The following is a 15,313-nucleotide window of genomic DNA, read 5'->3' as shown; positions in this document are numbered from 1 at the left end:
GCTGGAGTCCATTCAAGTCCAGATCTGGGGTTTAGAGGAGAGATGTGGGCAACAGGGGTAGATGTGGGATAAAGAGCTTAGACAAAGCTCAAGAAGGCAGACGACTGAACCCAGGTGAATTCTGATATTTGAAAGGCAGGTGAGAGAGGTGAAGTCAGCAAAAGGTTACCCGGAAGTTCTCAAAACCATAGGAGAAGTACCCTGAGAACAGGTTCTGGATGTAAAGAGAGCAAAGCCTGAAGCAGGGCAACTCCCCACTTTTGAAAGATTTTAACTGATCGTGAGCACTGCCAATCACACACACTGAGATTTCACGTGTGTTCAGTGCCTCAGGATCTTACAAGCCGGGCAGGGTACACGGTGTCATTCCTGTTTTGCAAAAGGGGACACTGCAGCCAGAGAATCAGACACCTTGCCGAAGTCAGAGAGCTCGTGAATGGGGCAGGGCCAGGGACCCTCTGTGGGGCTGCCCTCCACCACTGCAGTTTCTTTGTGCCCTCTGATAACTTTAGTGGAAGGGGAAGCATCTGGGGCCCATAAAATGAGGATTCTTCATGGCCTAGAAGGGTATGGTGACTCAGAGCCCCCCATCAGGAACCCCAAGGAAAACAACTAAGATAGAGTCAATTCAATACTTAAGTCCTTATGCACAAGAGCTGGGAGAGAAGTCACTTTCAGCTTCCAGGCCACCAGGACAGCCTGTGGTCATGTTCTCTGTTAAGATCTGCCTAACCCAAAGCCCCAGAGCCCACCTGAAAGGGCGACGTGGAGGGAAGAGCAGACAGCACACAGTCAGTCTGCCACTGGAGTGTCACCTCAGACTCCAAACGTGGCAAGGGGCACATCTGTAAAAGGGTATGATCCCATTTTTAAAAAAGCACTAGATACCATACACATTTAAATATTTGTGTGTGTGGAAGCACAGGAAAAAGTCTGGAGGGAAACACACACTTTAATAGTAGTGGAGGAAAGGAGGATTAGAAGAAAAATATTTTTATATATTTTTGAACTGTTTGAACAGGCATTACTTTTATAATTAACAACCCCCAATAAAGAAACAGACTAGTGTTTTCGTTTCACTCTGAAATGTATCGAAAGGATAATACGGATTGGTGGGTGGAGAGACATGTGATAGAGCAAGTACAGTACAATGCACACTCTAGGTGGGGGGTATTTTGGGTTTTACTGCAAAACTCTCAACTTTGCTGTACGTTTGACATTTTTCATAATAAAATACTAGGAGGAAAAAACTCCAATAAAGACGGGAGGAAAAATAGACCAGCTCTGAGAAGGCAGTCGCTGCAGACCTTCTTGGGCATTTATTCCCACTCTCTTTGCCTCCGGCATCTCATCTGTAAAGTGAGGGTCTGGGATACAGCCCCTTTTCCGTGCTTCCCTCCTCACTTATGATTTCCTTGGGAACACAGCAACATTACTGATTCCGAATCAGCGTCCCCTTCTGATTGGTGAGTCAGCTGGGAGCCCAGGGGCAAGTCAGAATTCCCTCAGTCCCAAACAGTTTTCTGCATGAGCTGCGCTCTGTCTGTCCTGTCAGGTCCAGGCTGGGATAGGGGGCGGGAGCCAGGCAAGGGGATGAGACCTGGGGCTTGCTTCTTCAGTGGGACTGGACTGGACTCTCCTCTTTTCTCGCTAGGTATCACTAGGGGAAGGGGAAGGAGAAAGAGGCACGAGGGCGGTTCATCTTCTTATCAAGGACTCAGACTTGAGCACATGGAGGCTAGACACTGGACTTTTCTTACGAACAGTCGATCGCCACCACACAACCCATTACAGAGCATCTTCACGCACACTTAGCAGCCAGCCTGGATCTGCAGCACGGATGGGAAGAACTAAACCGCACAGCTGCCTGCCAGGCTGGCACAGTGGGCAGCACATTTCACCAGCACCCAGAGCCCTGGCTGCAAAAGGCTGCCTGAGGGGTCCTGGGATGAAGAGGAGCCAGGGCTGGGACCCTGAGAGCACGGGGCAGCAGGGAGTGCTCACACCCAGCGCAGTGCCCGGGGAGCGACATCTCCCCACAGCGGAAGGCAGGAGCCCAAATCCAGCCACAGGCCTGAGTGGGTTGGGTAAAACTTCCCGTCCCGATCCCTGGGCTCTAGGAGTGAGCAGCCCCCAGGCGTCCCTGGGCGCCTAGCAGGCGAGGGGAAATGGCTGGAGCTGAAGCCTGGCTATCACCCAGACCCTACGAGGCTTCCGCACTGTTGTGATGGGAGCCTGCTGTCTGCTGTCGGAGGACCTTGCAGTCTGAAGCCGGGGCACAAGTTAAGGCCACTCTGCAGATGGACCCAAACGCCCCCGGGCACCCGAGGTCCCTAGAGGAGGGGGGCTCAACCGATGCTGGCTGATGAGAACACAGACCCAAGCTGTGCTTTCTTCCTTTTTCTTACGGCCTCTCAAGCACCCACAGCCGCCAGCTGCCCGACACCGTGTGCAAAGCCAACGGCCCTGCCCACGGGGGAGTGCGGAAGTGTGCCTGGCCTGAGGGATGGTGCTGACGGTGCCAACGCCTGGCCCTCTAGCCAGCCCAGAGTGGCGGGCGATGCTCTCTGTGATAGCGCTGCGGTGGGAGGCGATGGCACACTTCTGCCCCCTCCCTGACAGCTGCCGTTTATCTGAGAAAAGTGATCGAGGAGGAGGAGGAGAAAAAGGAGCCCTCACTTCTTTGGGGCCAGCTGTATGCCACAAATGTCGCACACACATCTCAGTGAGTCCTAAAGACCCTGGGGGTGGGGGTGGGGTCTGTGCTTCACCTCAGGCAGCTGGTAAGTGGCCATGACTCCCACGCCAAGTTCCTTCCACTTGGCCACCCTGCCTCCTTTCCTTAAAAGACCAGGCGGTAGAGTCTCTTCCTTGTGGCTGGAAACCACCACCCATCTCACAGACAGCTTCAGATCTTCCTCTTTGTGAACTTGGTGGAGGAACCTGGGTGCTCAGCATGAACAGGCCAGGCTGAGGGAGCTGTACTGCTGCCCTGCAGAGAGCACAGGCTCGACGCCCCCCGAGGGGACCCGCAGAGCTGCCGGCGGCATGGAGGGAAGGCTGGTGTGGTGCAGCTGAGCGGTGCCGTACAGAACCCACTTCCCCTGCTGCCTGATGGCAGTCACAGTCCTGGGAGGAAGGAAGGTGGGAGCCAGAGGGAGAATCCCCAGCAAATCACTCAGAAACAAAGTCTCCACCGCCAGCCTCATTTCCAGCCTAGGTGTGGAAGAGCCCAGGCTTGAGACCCTTCGGCATGCGCAGAGCTGCTGGCCCAGCCTCCTGGGGGGACAGGAAGGGGCAGTGCTACCACTGCCAGGCGTCGCCAGCTCCCCTCTTGGGAAATCTCCAGGCAAAGGGGAGACTTTGAGTAGACAGTTCCCCTACCAGCAGTGGCGTCTCCACCGCAACCCACAGACTGTGAGGCACGACCCAATTGTTCTGGATCCAATTGTTCTGACGAGATGGGCTGCGATCACAAGCAGAGCGGCTCCGCAGGGCTTCATGTTTACGGAGGCTGCCCTGTGACCCCATTCAGTCCCCTCTCCTCCGGTCTCCCTTCCACCCACTCCTCATTCACCCAGCGGCCTGCTGGGAGTCCTCCTCCCTTCCCTCCTGCAGGAAGAGCGCCCAGACAGACACCTCCAGACAGACACCTCGCAGCCAGACTCAGCCGCTGCTAGGCATCGAACAATAGCTCCTGGCAGTGCCCCACTGGGCTGGGCACACTCCCCGGCCAGAACCTGGCTCCCCAAGGCCCAAGAAAAGGCACTGCCATCCCAACCACAGGATCGCTGGGAGCAGAGACACGGGCCAAACAAGCACTATTTACACAGGTCTGCTGGCTGGGGCTAAACTAGCAGGAGGCATTCCTGCTTTGGGGGAAGCCAGATTCCCTTTCCTTTAAAGAAACCTTGTGTGACATTTACCATTTCAAGAGCCCTGAAGTTGGGGGCAATGACTGTCAGTAGAGAGGAGGGATGGATGGTCAGGACCTAAGAAGCAGGGCATGGGTCTGCGCCCCAGAAGAAAGCAAGGGGGGGAAGGAACTTTTGAAGCTGCTTTGACAGCCATCAAGCTCTCTTAATACTGCTGGCAAATGGACCTGCCACACGCCAGACTCTCCCAGAGCCAAGGACCCCTGGCTGATCCTGGAACCAGGGTCTCCTCGGCTTTCAATGGACAATCAGTCATCTGTCACGACCCCCCTCCACTCCAGTACTGTGACTCTCTTCTGTTCATAGCAGAATCAGGCCCCTCATCTCGAGGCTTGTTTTGCTGGCTGACCAGTATGATGGTCAAAACCTGAGTGCATGTTCTTGAGAATGCAAGTTCCTGCATCTCAGAACCACAAACAGATATTGGAAAGGAAGAGAAATTACAAGGCCCAATCATGCTGACCACATTTACCTGCAGAAAGGGGTCCCGGTCCCCCCCCAGCTCTCTCTCATCTTTGAGGGGTCCTGGGTTCAGAGCTGCCCGCCGAAGAGGATGGAGGATAGAAGATTCTGCGCTCTGCGGTGCAGCTCCCTTCCCTACCCCTCCGAATGGGTCACCAGGACTCACAAACCAGGTGCCTGCCAAGAAGCACCAGTTACTGGCCTTCACATTTCTCTTGAGCACTGGGTAAACCAGTTAAACTAGTCTTGCCTTTCCAAAACTGGCTTTTTTTTTTTTTTTTAATCTGGCAGGTGGCTACTGGAGGCCTTCCAACCCACGGCTCAGGCCAACCCTCATAATAAGAAAAATACTACTTTCTATCTGTCTCATTTAGGAGGTTTCTACTCCCCCCCCCCAACTTGGTGGTTAACTAAATTTCATCTTATATAACCGCTATAAATTTCCCAAAAATTTCCCCAACTGGTGCCAGCAGCTACAGGGAGGGTGTGTGCGCGCGTGTGTGTCCGTGCGTGTGTGTGCGCGCGTGCGTGTGTGTGTGCATGTGCGTGTGTGTGCGTGTGTGGGTGTGTGTGTGTGTGTGCGCGCAGATGGGAGTGACCAGGAATCCCAGTGAATTTTCACAAGAATATAGCACTTCTTAATCCACTAAGGAAGTCTCAGATTCTCCCCTTTCCAGAAAGATTCTGGGAGTTCTACACCTCACAAATGCTTTAAGTCTCTTCACTTTTTTCTTTTTTGGTAGAAGAGATAAAGCGAAGCTGGGGAGCTCAGGATGATAAGAAATCATTGGTAAAATACGTTACTGGCAAAACCAAAATAAATACCTAGAGGTCCGACCTGGGACTTCGGCCTAAGGCCCCGAAAGGCCTGTGCCTTATCTGAACTAAAACAGGCCCTAGACCAGCCCGGAGACTCACACTCCATATACAAACCCCAAGTGACAAATGCCTTTCTCTTATCCGGAAGGGTTAGGTGTCTTTAGAAAAGACAAAGGCTGAATGTGAGGAATCCAGCTGTGATGGAGGGGCCAGGCCACTGTTTCTGAAGCACTTTCCTCACCTTAAGACACATTCCACTGATGGGACCAGGAACAACATGCCTTTCTTTGCCTCAGGTGGTAAAGGACTGGTTTTTGCAAAAGAGATCGTCCAGTTTAAAGCTTCTAATTTACACTCACACTCACACACTCTCTCTCTCTCTCTCTCACACACACACACACACCCAAAGAGGTAGCTTTTCAATGAGAGGAAGGAAGAAGTGAGAAGAGACCAAGAACAGCCATGGTTATGCCTCAGACTGGTTGGCCAACCTCTGCTTCCTCTAAGGGGACTCCGACTCTGAGTGTGGCTTCTGCAGGCGACCTGTGCTCGGGCTGGGCTGTCAGGACTGCTCTCCAGGGCTGCCTCTCTTTGGAGGCAAAGAGGAAAGGCAAGGAGGACACCTATGGGGGCACTGGCACGTACGTGCTCACATGGAAGAGGCTCTGCAGGTATCCCGGGCAGTTCTCCGGGAGAGAAGCCCATGCCCTCACCTCCCCCACTGTCCAAGCCGGGCATGTGGGTCCTCCTTACAGAGTGGCCCCAAGAGCGCTCTGCCCTCCACAGCTGCCCTGCAAAGTTCTCCCTCATGACGCCAAGAGCCCAGGCCTGTCGGGTGAGCCCACTCTGAGGCTGCTTTGTGTTCTCATGACAGCAAGGCAGTGTCCACAGAGAACTCTGCCCAGCGCCCCACGGGACAAAAAGCAGCCTTCACGGGGGTGCTGTGCACGTGGGAAATAAGTGAACACGGTTTCTGAGGCCACGGCGGGGGAGGGCTGTCAGCCGCGGGAGAAGACTCAGTCATCTCCCTCCCTGGTCCCAGGCAGAGACAAGGAACGAAGTGGAGCTGAGCATCTTCGAAGAGCCTGACGGGGAGCCCAGAGCTTGAGGGACGAGACTCAGAGACTCAGCATCAGTCAGTCCCCAGGGATGCGACAGGCTGTCCCCTGGGGAGAATGGGGGCTCCCTGGACAACCAGGGAGGAGAGGAAAGGGAAGGACACCTGGGCTCAGAGATGGCAAAGGTCACCAGACCACGTGTATCTGAGACAAAGGGTAACTGGCCAGCCGGCCCATGTCCAGAATCTGTTGGCGGTGCAAGAAAAGAGATCAGAGAATAGCAGGACGTGTCTTCAGGAGAATCAGGTAATCAGATTCGCCAGATTAATTTCGCAGGAACAATCTGGAATTATCTGGCCTACACAGGTGGGTCTGAGGAGGCAGGAGCCCAAGGAAGGTCTGTAAGGAGAGTCGACCTGGGAAACTTTCACGGACAGGATGGGGGTCAGGTGATGCGGGCCCACCTCCTGCCCAGCCCTGGGGCCCTGAGAAATCTCAGTGCTGTTTTCCTAAGCATCGTCGTGACTCTAACCTACAAGGCAGGCCGGGGTTGGGGTCAGGTCGGGCACACCCCTCTCAGATCCAGTGCCCATTCTCGTAGAAGACACAGTTCTCTGAGGAACGTGGTTTGAAGACCAAACTAAGCACGTAAGGATGGAAAGCCCAAGAGTCACTGGCAGCACAGGGTGCAAGGAACTCAAGAGCAGACAGTCCACTTCAGAAAAGGATGAAAAGAAGCCCAGGGATGGCCTTGCATCTCTCGGGGCGGCTGTAACTTCCTGAGCACTGACCATGTGTCAGGCTCCGGACTGAAAGCTTTTATGTGTAATATCTCACTTTATTCTGACAAAAATCCTACGAAGCCTGTACTGAAATCCCCATTTTAGGGACCAGAAAACCAAGGCTCTGCAAACTGAGCACTTGTTCAAGACCGCACAGCCAGTAAGTAAGTGGCCAAGGCAGGCTCTGAACCCAGAACAGTTGAGCTCCAAGCCTCCCCCAAAGTAAACCAGGCAGGTGCTGACCCTCGTTCTGTCCACAGAGGTGCCGTGGCAGGGGCGTTTCACTGAGTCCCCCGTTGTACTCACTGCTCAGCCCCGCGGCCGCCTCCAAGGCAGGAAGCAGCACAGCCTCGGGGCAGCGATGAGGTGGCAGGTCAGCATTCTCAATCCCCAAAGGTGTCCACAAATCACACCTACTCTACTGTGGAGAGTCAGGCTGAAGCACTGTGTGCAAGGCACAGCCCAGACTCCCTTCCCCACAGAGGGCTGGCACTCCCGCTGGGCCCTCTGCTGTCAGCTGTGTGACCAAGCCCTGTCTCCCGACCACAGGGGCAAGGAACTAAGTGGGTGGAAGAAAGGGCAGGGCTAACTGGCCACCCAAGGGACTTCCAGACCCCGTCCCTATGCCTTCCTCCCTGCTCCACTCCTCTTGCCGGAAGGCGGGGTGGACATGCTGCCCAGAGCCACAGAGGCTGCAAAGACCCTTGCTCAGAGCTCCCCCCACACCTCCCGCCCCAGCTAAGCTCTTACCGTTGTAGGAGAGGCGAGGTTTGCTCAGACACATTATAAAGTGCATTTCCATCTCGTCGGAAGCCACAGACTTAGAGCAAATGGGGCACTTGAAACCTGAAAAAGAGGAAATAGAATGAAATGTTTTTTTCCAAACCAAACATATCCATCATAAATGTGGAAACTCTTAGGTGACTCTGGCCATTGTGGGGTCAGAGTCAAAATGGCGAATTACAGTCTAGATACATCCTACCGCCTACTTCTTCATTAAAGGCAGGTAACATGTGGTTTTCTGATTACAGCCTCCAATTCCCATTTTTTCACTGGGGCTCACCCTTGTCATGCCCCTTGCTGAAGTTTATCAGAAGTCACTGACAGCTGATTTGAGTTTTATTTTCTTTTAGACCCTTTCCCCTTTCCCAAGGGGGTCCAGTGGGCAACGGGGACAGGGAGGCATCGATCTAATCAAGGCAACCAAATAATCTGTCTTTGAATAATAAGAGTTAAATTTAACATCCTTCCGCCTCCCAGCCCTCAAACCACTTGGCTGGATCACCTGTGGCAGGAATCCCTATAGTCCTGGGCACCTCCGTCCCTCATCCAGAGCATCTTTCCTCCCGTGGCTCGGGCAGCTGTCCTCCGAGAGTGTGCGAGCCACAGGCGGCCCTCCAGAGCGCTCCCAGATGCCACACATGCCTTGGCCATATGCCACCAAGAGTAACAGCTGTTTCACAACGATAGGCGACAGACCCTGCTGTTTTATTCCCGAGGAAGTTTGCTTATACACCCAGGGAGCTTCATCGGAACTGTATCAGTATTGGAGACTTTGGTTGAGAATCTTCTGAGCTGAACTCCATTAAGTAAACCTAGTCCTTTGATCTATTTTTTAATAAATTATTTTTTGACTTATTTTTATAGATAAATACAGATCCACTATTTTCAATTTCCCCCATTTTACTTTTATTAAAATTGCTTTCAGGGCTTCCCTGGTGGGGCAGTGGTTGGGAGTCTGCCTGCCGATGCAGGGGACACGGGTTTGTGCCCCGGTCCGGGAGGATCCCACATGCCGCGGAGCGGCTGGGCCCGTGAGCCATGGCCGCTGAGCCTGCACATCTGGAGCCTGTGCTCCGCAACAGGAGAGGCCACAGCAGTGAGAGGCCCGCGTACCGCAAAAAAAAAAAAAATTGCTGTCAAATGGGGAATTCCCTGGCGGTCCAGTGGTTAGGACTGTGTGCTTTCAATGCCGAGGGCCTGGGTTTGACCCCAGCTCGGGGAACTAAGATCCCACAAGCCGCACGTTGCAGTCAAAAACTAAAAAATAAAATAAAAATTACTTTAAAATGGATTACTTCTTTTCCATTCTACCAAAAAGATTGAAAAGTTATCTATTTACTTGTCCACATTGAATTTTAAACATCACAGCTGCTCCCTTTTGTGACCATAATCCCTACTTTCTCAGTCTGGAATTCCTAGGTCAAATACAGCACACTAAAATATTGTTGTGAAGATCAGACTCTTCTATTAATTTGCAGTCAAAATGTCCCACGCACAGTTTCACTGGATGCTGGTAATATCTATCAGCAATATTTACTATGAGGCGAGGGTTCATGTTGACTGTTAGCTGCTCCAGGAGAAGAGGAGTTCACACCTTCACCAGTGTCCTTCCCGAGGGGAGTCGCTCATTCTGTATGGAAAGCCCTCCACTCTGGCAGCTGGTGGTGCTCAGACAGGAAGCAAGCTGGCTCCCACGTTCCCGTGTAGGGCACAAGCACTTTGCTTGAAGTCTTCTCCAAACCCTCCTCTCTTCAGTGACAATGCTCTGAGCTACAGGACCAGACAGAAAATCCACAGTCCGGTTCACTCCAGGCAATGTGGACCTCAGACTCCGTGGCACCGTTCCCATTCCTCCAACCCCTTTCCTCAAAGAGCTTTAGCATCTAAGTGTCTTGGCTAAAAATTCTTGGAAGTGCTACCATCCCAAGGACTCTGGCCAAGCTTTGAGAAAGGGCTGTATTTTCTGATCTCTGGATGCTTTTGAATCCATTAATGACAAAACCAGAAGACAGAAAAGAAACGTGATGGGGGAGGGTCCATCCCCAGTTTCCTGGCACAGGTGAGTAATGAACTCGAGTCTGGTAGAATGAGGATGCTCTTCACATCTAACCTAAGTCCCTCTGTACCCTTGAATCTACCCTCATGGCTGTGCCCTGCAAATAAACCAATACTTAAATAACATTCCATAGAATGACCAGCCATTGGGAGATTTGTTCACCCTTTTTTCTGACTCAAAAGACCAAGGTTGGGTCTTCCCTGGCGGTCCAGTGGTTAAGACTCCGCGCTTCCAATGCAAGGGGCACGGGTTCGATCCCTGGTCGGGGAATTGAGATCCCAACATGCTGTGTGGTGAGGCCAAAAAAATAAAAATAAAAAATTTATTAAAAAAATGTTTTAAAAAGACCAAGGTTTTGCAACCCTTTGACTACAGGATGCTTCCACTTTAAACTTGCTAAGTTAGCACGCTGTCTGCGGGCTGAGGGCTCAGGGCTGCAGGCAGGCCAGGATGGACGTGCTCCTGACAGGTCCTCTAACACTATGTCCTGATGCAGCCACTGGGAGGTGGTAAAGTGATTTCTTACTAAAGAAAAGCCCTTCACCTTGTACATTACTCACTTTTCTGATAACTCAGAACAGAGTCATTGTTGTTGCTACAATAGCATCATTCAAACCCTCACATCCCAACGTGATTCCTTGAGTACAGGAGAGGGGTCGAGTTACAGCTACGGTGCTGGGAAGAAGGCCACCCCACAAGAAGGTCTAGGAAGGAATGTCACCCGATGTTTATGTCCTAGGAAAAAACAAGTTGAGACTCACAGGTTTAGACCAATCCTCTCACTGTACAGATAAAGAAAGAGACCCCAGTGAGGCCATCAGTCAAACAATTTAGGGGCGGAGCTGAGACCAGAATCAGATTTCTTAGCTCCCAATCTAAAGTCCTTGCCATTAGGGAAGAAAAAGCTGACCGCAGGTGTGATATTGTGATTTATAGTCAGAAGTATACATTTGGTCTTTGTCCGGTTTCTGGCATAGAGCTCCTAAAACCCTTGGAATTCCCTAAGACCAATTGTATTTGGTTTTCTGTCATCACTTCCTGAAATAGCTCCAGAGCCAAAGGTGAAAGGATGAAAAGGAGTGTCTTGTTATTCATAACCAGCCCCCTTCAACCACACCAGAGTTTATGTTAATGAGGTGACTTCTGGAAAGCCCTAGTTAACCTACGCATGGGGGCTGGTTGCCAAGGGAACCAACCCTGTGATTAGAGGACTGGAACTTTCAGCCCCACCTCTGGATCAATCACCAATGGCTAATGGTTGAATCAATCATGCCTATGTAATGGAGCCCCCATAAAACTCCAAAAGGACAGGGTCTGGAGAGCTCCCGCGCCGGTGCACACATGGAGATCTGAGGAGAGTGGTGTGCCTGGAGACAGCGTTGGCCCTGTGCCCTTTCCCCACACCTTGCCCTGTGCTTCTCTCCCCTTGGGCTGTTCCTCAGTTACATCCTTTTATAATAAACCATTGATCTGGTAAGTAAAATGTTTCTCTGAGTTCTGGGAGCCACTCTAGCATATTAAACAAATGTGGGGGGGGGGCATGGGAACCTCCAATCAATAGACAGTTGGGCAGAAGCAGAGGTGACAACCCGGGCTTGTGATTGGCATCTGAAGTGGGGGCAGTCTTGTGGGACTGAGCCCTTGACCTGTGGGATCTGATGCTATCTCCAGGTAGATGCTATCAGAATTAAGCTAATTGCTTGGTGGTGTTGGGAAACACATCTCAGAACAGGGTTTTAAAAAAGAGGTGGGCTGGGAAATATTATGTCTTGCAGGAAGCACCACTATAGTAGGGAGAGACCTATATTCTAATGAAAGCAGGGTCATTACCACTTGCATCACCTAACTCTGCGTGTGTGTGTGTGTGTGTGTGTGTGTGTGTGTGTGTGTGTGTGTGTGTGTGTGTGTGTAAGGCTCAAAAAAATAACTCAGGGTCTGTCATGAGTGGGAAAGACCAAGATAACCTGGCTTTTCCAGCCTCAAGACCTTGGCAAGTTATCTACTCTCCCTGGACCTCAGTTCTTCATCTGAAAAAGAGACATTTACCTCCCTTTTGAGGATCAAATGAGATGAGAACCTGAAAGCACACTAAAAAGAAGCTAAACAAATGAACAGTGGTATCATCATCATCAAGCCAGGCAGTGCTTGACGAGGAGGAAGGAACAGGCTGGAGAAGGGATTTGGGGGGTGGGCTGAGAGATGGGGGTGACGGACCAGCAGGGCACATTGGCCACAGGTCATGCAAAAGTGTGCTGGGGGTGGCCAGCGGCCATCACTGCTGGTCGCATCTCTTCAGAGCACAGAACTTTGGAGCACTGTGTGTGGCACTTTCTGTATAGCTGACGTGGCACTGAACACACTGAGGTCCCGCCCACTTGTGCACATGATGATAAATAACAGCTTGCATTTACGTTGCTATGGGAAGCCACTGGGCTTTACGTGTCTTCTCATTTGCCTGAATATGAGGTAGGTACTAACGTTAACTCTGTTTTGCAGAAGAGGACACCAAGGTAGGTCACTTGCCCAAGGTAACGCAGCCAGAGCACCAGAGCTGGCACACAACCAGGAAGTCTGACCACCCAGTGTGCACCATGTTCCCTGGGCTGTGGGACAGGCTGACTGGTACAGAAGGAGGAGACACATGGCAAAAAGGATGTGAGGGCTTCTCTGGTGGCACAGTGGTTAAGGATCCGCCTGACAACGCAGGGGACACGGGTTCAATCCCTGGTCCGGGAAGATCCCACATGCCGTGGAGCAACTAAGCCCGTGCGCCACAACGACTGAGCCTGCGCTCTAGAGCCCACGAGCCACAACTACTGAGCCCATGAGCCACAACTACTGAAGCCCACGAGCCTAGAGCTTGTGCTCTGCAACAAGAGAAGTCAGCGCAATGAGAAGCCTGCACACTGCAATGAAGAGTAGCCCCCGCTCGTCGCAACTAGAGAAAGCCCGTGCATAGCAACGAAGACCCAACACAAATTTTTATAAATTTATAAAAATTTATTTTTATAAATAAATTACAAAAAAAAAAGAATGCAAAATGCTGCAAAGACACAAGGTAGCACCAAATATTCACCTCAAACCTTCCACATCACCCCAGCAATTTCTCCTGAAGCACCCATGGTCCTGGATAATCTCATAACCTGTAACAAAACTGATAATTTTTTCCCGGGAATTCTGTTAATATGGAAGGACAGAGCTCTGCTTTCCACTCGGGCACTGAGCCTATAGCATTGGTTCTAAGACACTGAGTTTGCAAATTACCTTTTAAATGGAAAATAAAGGGCAAAAGGTAAGAGGGATGGAAAAATATGGAGAGCCTCGGGGCGGGGGGGTGGGGAAACTAGTGTCCCCACCTTCTTTCCCAAGAGGTCATCCAATGATCAAAATGGATGTTACCACTCTCCCACCCCAATCTTTTCTCATAACTGTCCAGTCACGATTCAGCATCAATAGCCCTATGTAATAATAAATACTATGATGTTTACGAGCCATCTGAAGGTTAAAAGAATTCTAGGAAATTTTGATACCATTTTGGAAAAGAGTCCCAACTGAATTAAAATCAGCCCCGCAAACAAAGACCAAACAACGGTCCCCAAAGTCATCCGATCAACACGATTTCTGTCAATTTTCATGAGACCTCATCAGCACTCAGAAAACACGGGTAAGAGATGCTTCGTGAGAAAGCAAGCTACAGGTGGAGTTCTCAGGACACTCTCCAACTGCGCTGAGACTAGACTCTACCCATCATGCCCTGGAAGCCAGGCGAGCAGACAGCACGTGCGCCCAGCTGCCTTCCTCTCTCCCGCCTAACCTCTTTTCAGAGGCAGCCCTGCCCGCATTCTGTCCTTAACATCTGACAGCGTGAAGGGAGGTGTCGGCTAGCTCAGGCTTGCCAGCCAAGTCTGACACCGGTTCCCCTAAGCCTTTGCTCCCACCAGGCTGTGGCAGAGACAGGGAACTCACCCGGTTCCTAGTCCTTTTCTGCCAGCCTCTCAAAATGAGGGAGGAATGAATGACAGAGCACCGAGGGGGAATTTGTCTACAATCTCCCAATTCTGTGCTGGGTGGGCTCTAACAAGCAAATGCTGCTGCAGGATCCCCCCACCCCCAATCAATGAGAGAGAGAGATCCTAATGGAGACCTCATCTTCTTTCTTCCTCTCATCATCAGATCAGCCCAAGGTTATGCAGAGAGGTGATCAGCCAGAGCCCAGTTGCTTCCTGTCTTTCAACAAGCGTCTGGCTTAAGTGGGGGAATCCTTGCCATTCGACCGGCTGGACCAGAAACCGAATCTCCCGAGAAAAGACAAGCCTGCACCTGGTGCAGGGCCTTAACCCTGTTACCACCGGGCCAAAGGGAGGTGGTGTCAGGCAAGTGAACCAAGAGTGACCCAGGAATGCACACATGGCCATGTGCATCCAGCGTCTTCCTGGGTCAGGTTAACTGGGCCCCTTGGACTTCACCCAGGTGCTTCCATTTGACTGAGAGAGCAACTGAGGAAAGGTCGGGGCAAGCGGCTCAAGTTACAACAATTCTCTCAAGCCTCTACAGAATTTATCATGCAATACAAAGTTTTTCTCATTTTCCAAAACGGCAACCTTCTCCTTTAAGACCTGATTCTTGGGCAGGCAGGACATGTGCTCTACACGTTGCCCCAGTTCCCTCTCAGACCCTCCCTCCTATGCTGATGCGCTATTTTAGCCCTGCCCCAGTTCTGCCTGTCTCTGGGATCACCTAAAGGGAGAAGAATCAAAAGGAGCAACCAGGGTAAAGGAAGCCACGCTATGCAGGCAGGCCCTATGTCTGGGTGAGGGGCTGATGTAACTTCTCTCACCTAGGGGCGCAGGCAGTCCCACCCCCATACTCCATCCCTACCATCCAGTTCCTAGTTTCCAGTGTAGACTTTTTCCTCTCACATCCTTGTGGTGCTTTGAGACTTGACTAAATGAATTTTATTAAATGGGATTTATTACAAATAAAAGGTCAAGGGGTAATACCGGATGGCTTTCTTTTACAATTCTGTACCGAATGTGTCCCCAAGAGCAGAGGCTGTATCACATTCTACACACACACACACACACACACACTCTCTCTCTCTCTCTCTCCCTCTATCAAAGAAATAACTGGAAACCAATGCACAATTTATCAGTTGCTGATGTCTGGTTCAGTCTCTCCTGGAAAACATTCTGGACTAGGGACAGGCCCACCAGTTCTGACTGTTGCTTCTTTCAACACCTCTCTTCTGGACTCAGCCTCTAGATTCCATTCTAGGGTCTGGGGCTCACCTGTTGCCCCAGAAGCCAATAAAATTCGCATAAGCAGGTATGAGGAGAGAGCCACACTGATACTTAAAATCAATTTAATACATTAGTGTGTGTGTGTCTGTGTGTGTATTTAACTTATCTGTTGTGTTGG

The 15,313-nt window shown here is 51.3% G+C and overlaps 1 protein-coding gene across 2 annotated transcripts in view; it reads right to left on the bottom strand.

Moving 5' to 3' along the window:
* Positions 1 to 15,313, bottom strand: part of ZNRF1 (zinc and ring finger 1) — a 99,860-nt gene that overhangs the window by 5,951 nt on the left and 78,596 nt on the right. For both annotated transcript variants that reach the window (XM_082676437.1, XM_082676438.1), the window contains exon 2: positions 7,807 to 7,902. In XM_082676437.1, coding sequence (XP_082532563.1) covers positions 7,807 to 7,902 — 96 coding nt within the window. The remainder of the gene's footprint in view (positions 1 to 7,806; positions 7,903 to 15,313) is intronic.

Source organism: Grampus griseus (genome assembly GCF_964374135.1).
Source record: "Grampus griseus genome assembly, chromosome: 19".
Taxonomy (NCBI): Eukaryota; Metazoa; Chordata; class Mammalia; order Artiodactyla; family Delphinidae; genus Grampus; species Grampus griseus.
Note: the sequence above shows the minus strand (reverse complement) of the source record. Positions and strands in the feature narration are given on the sequence as shown.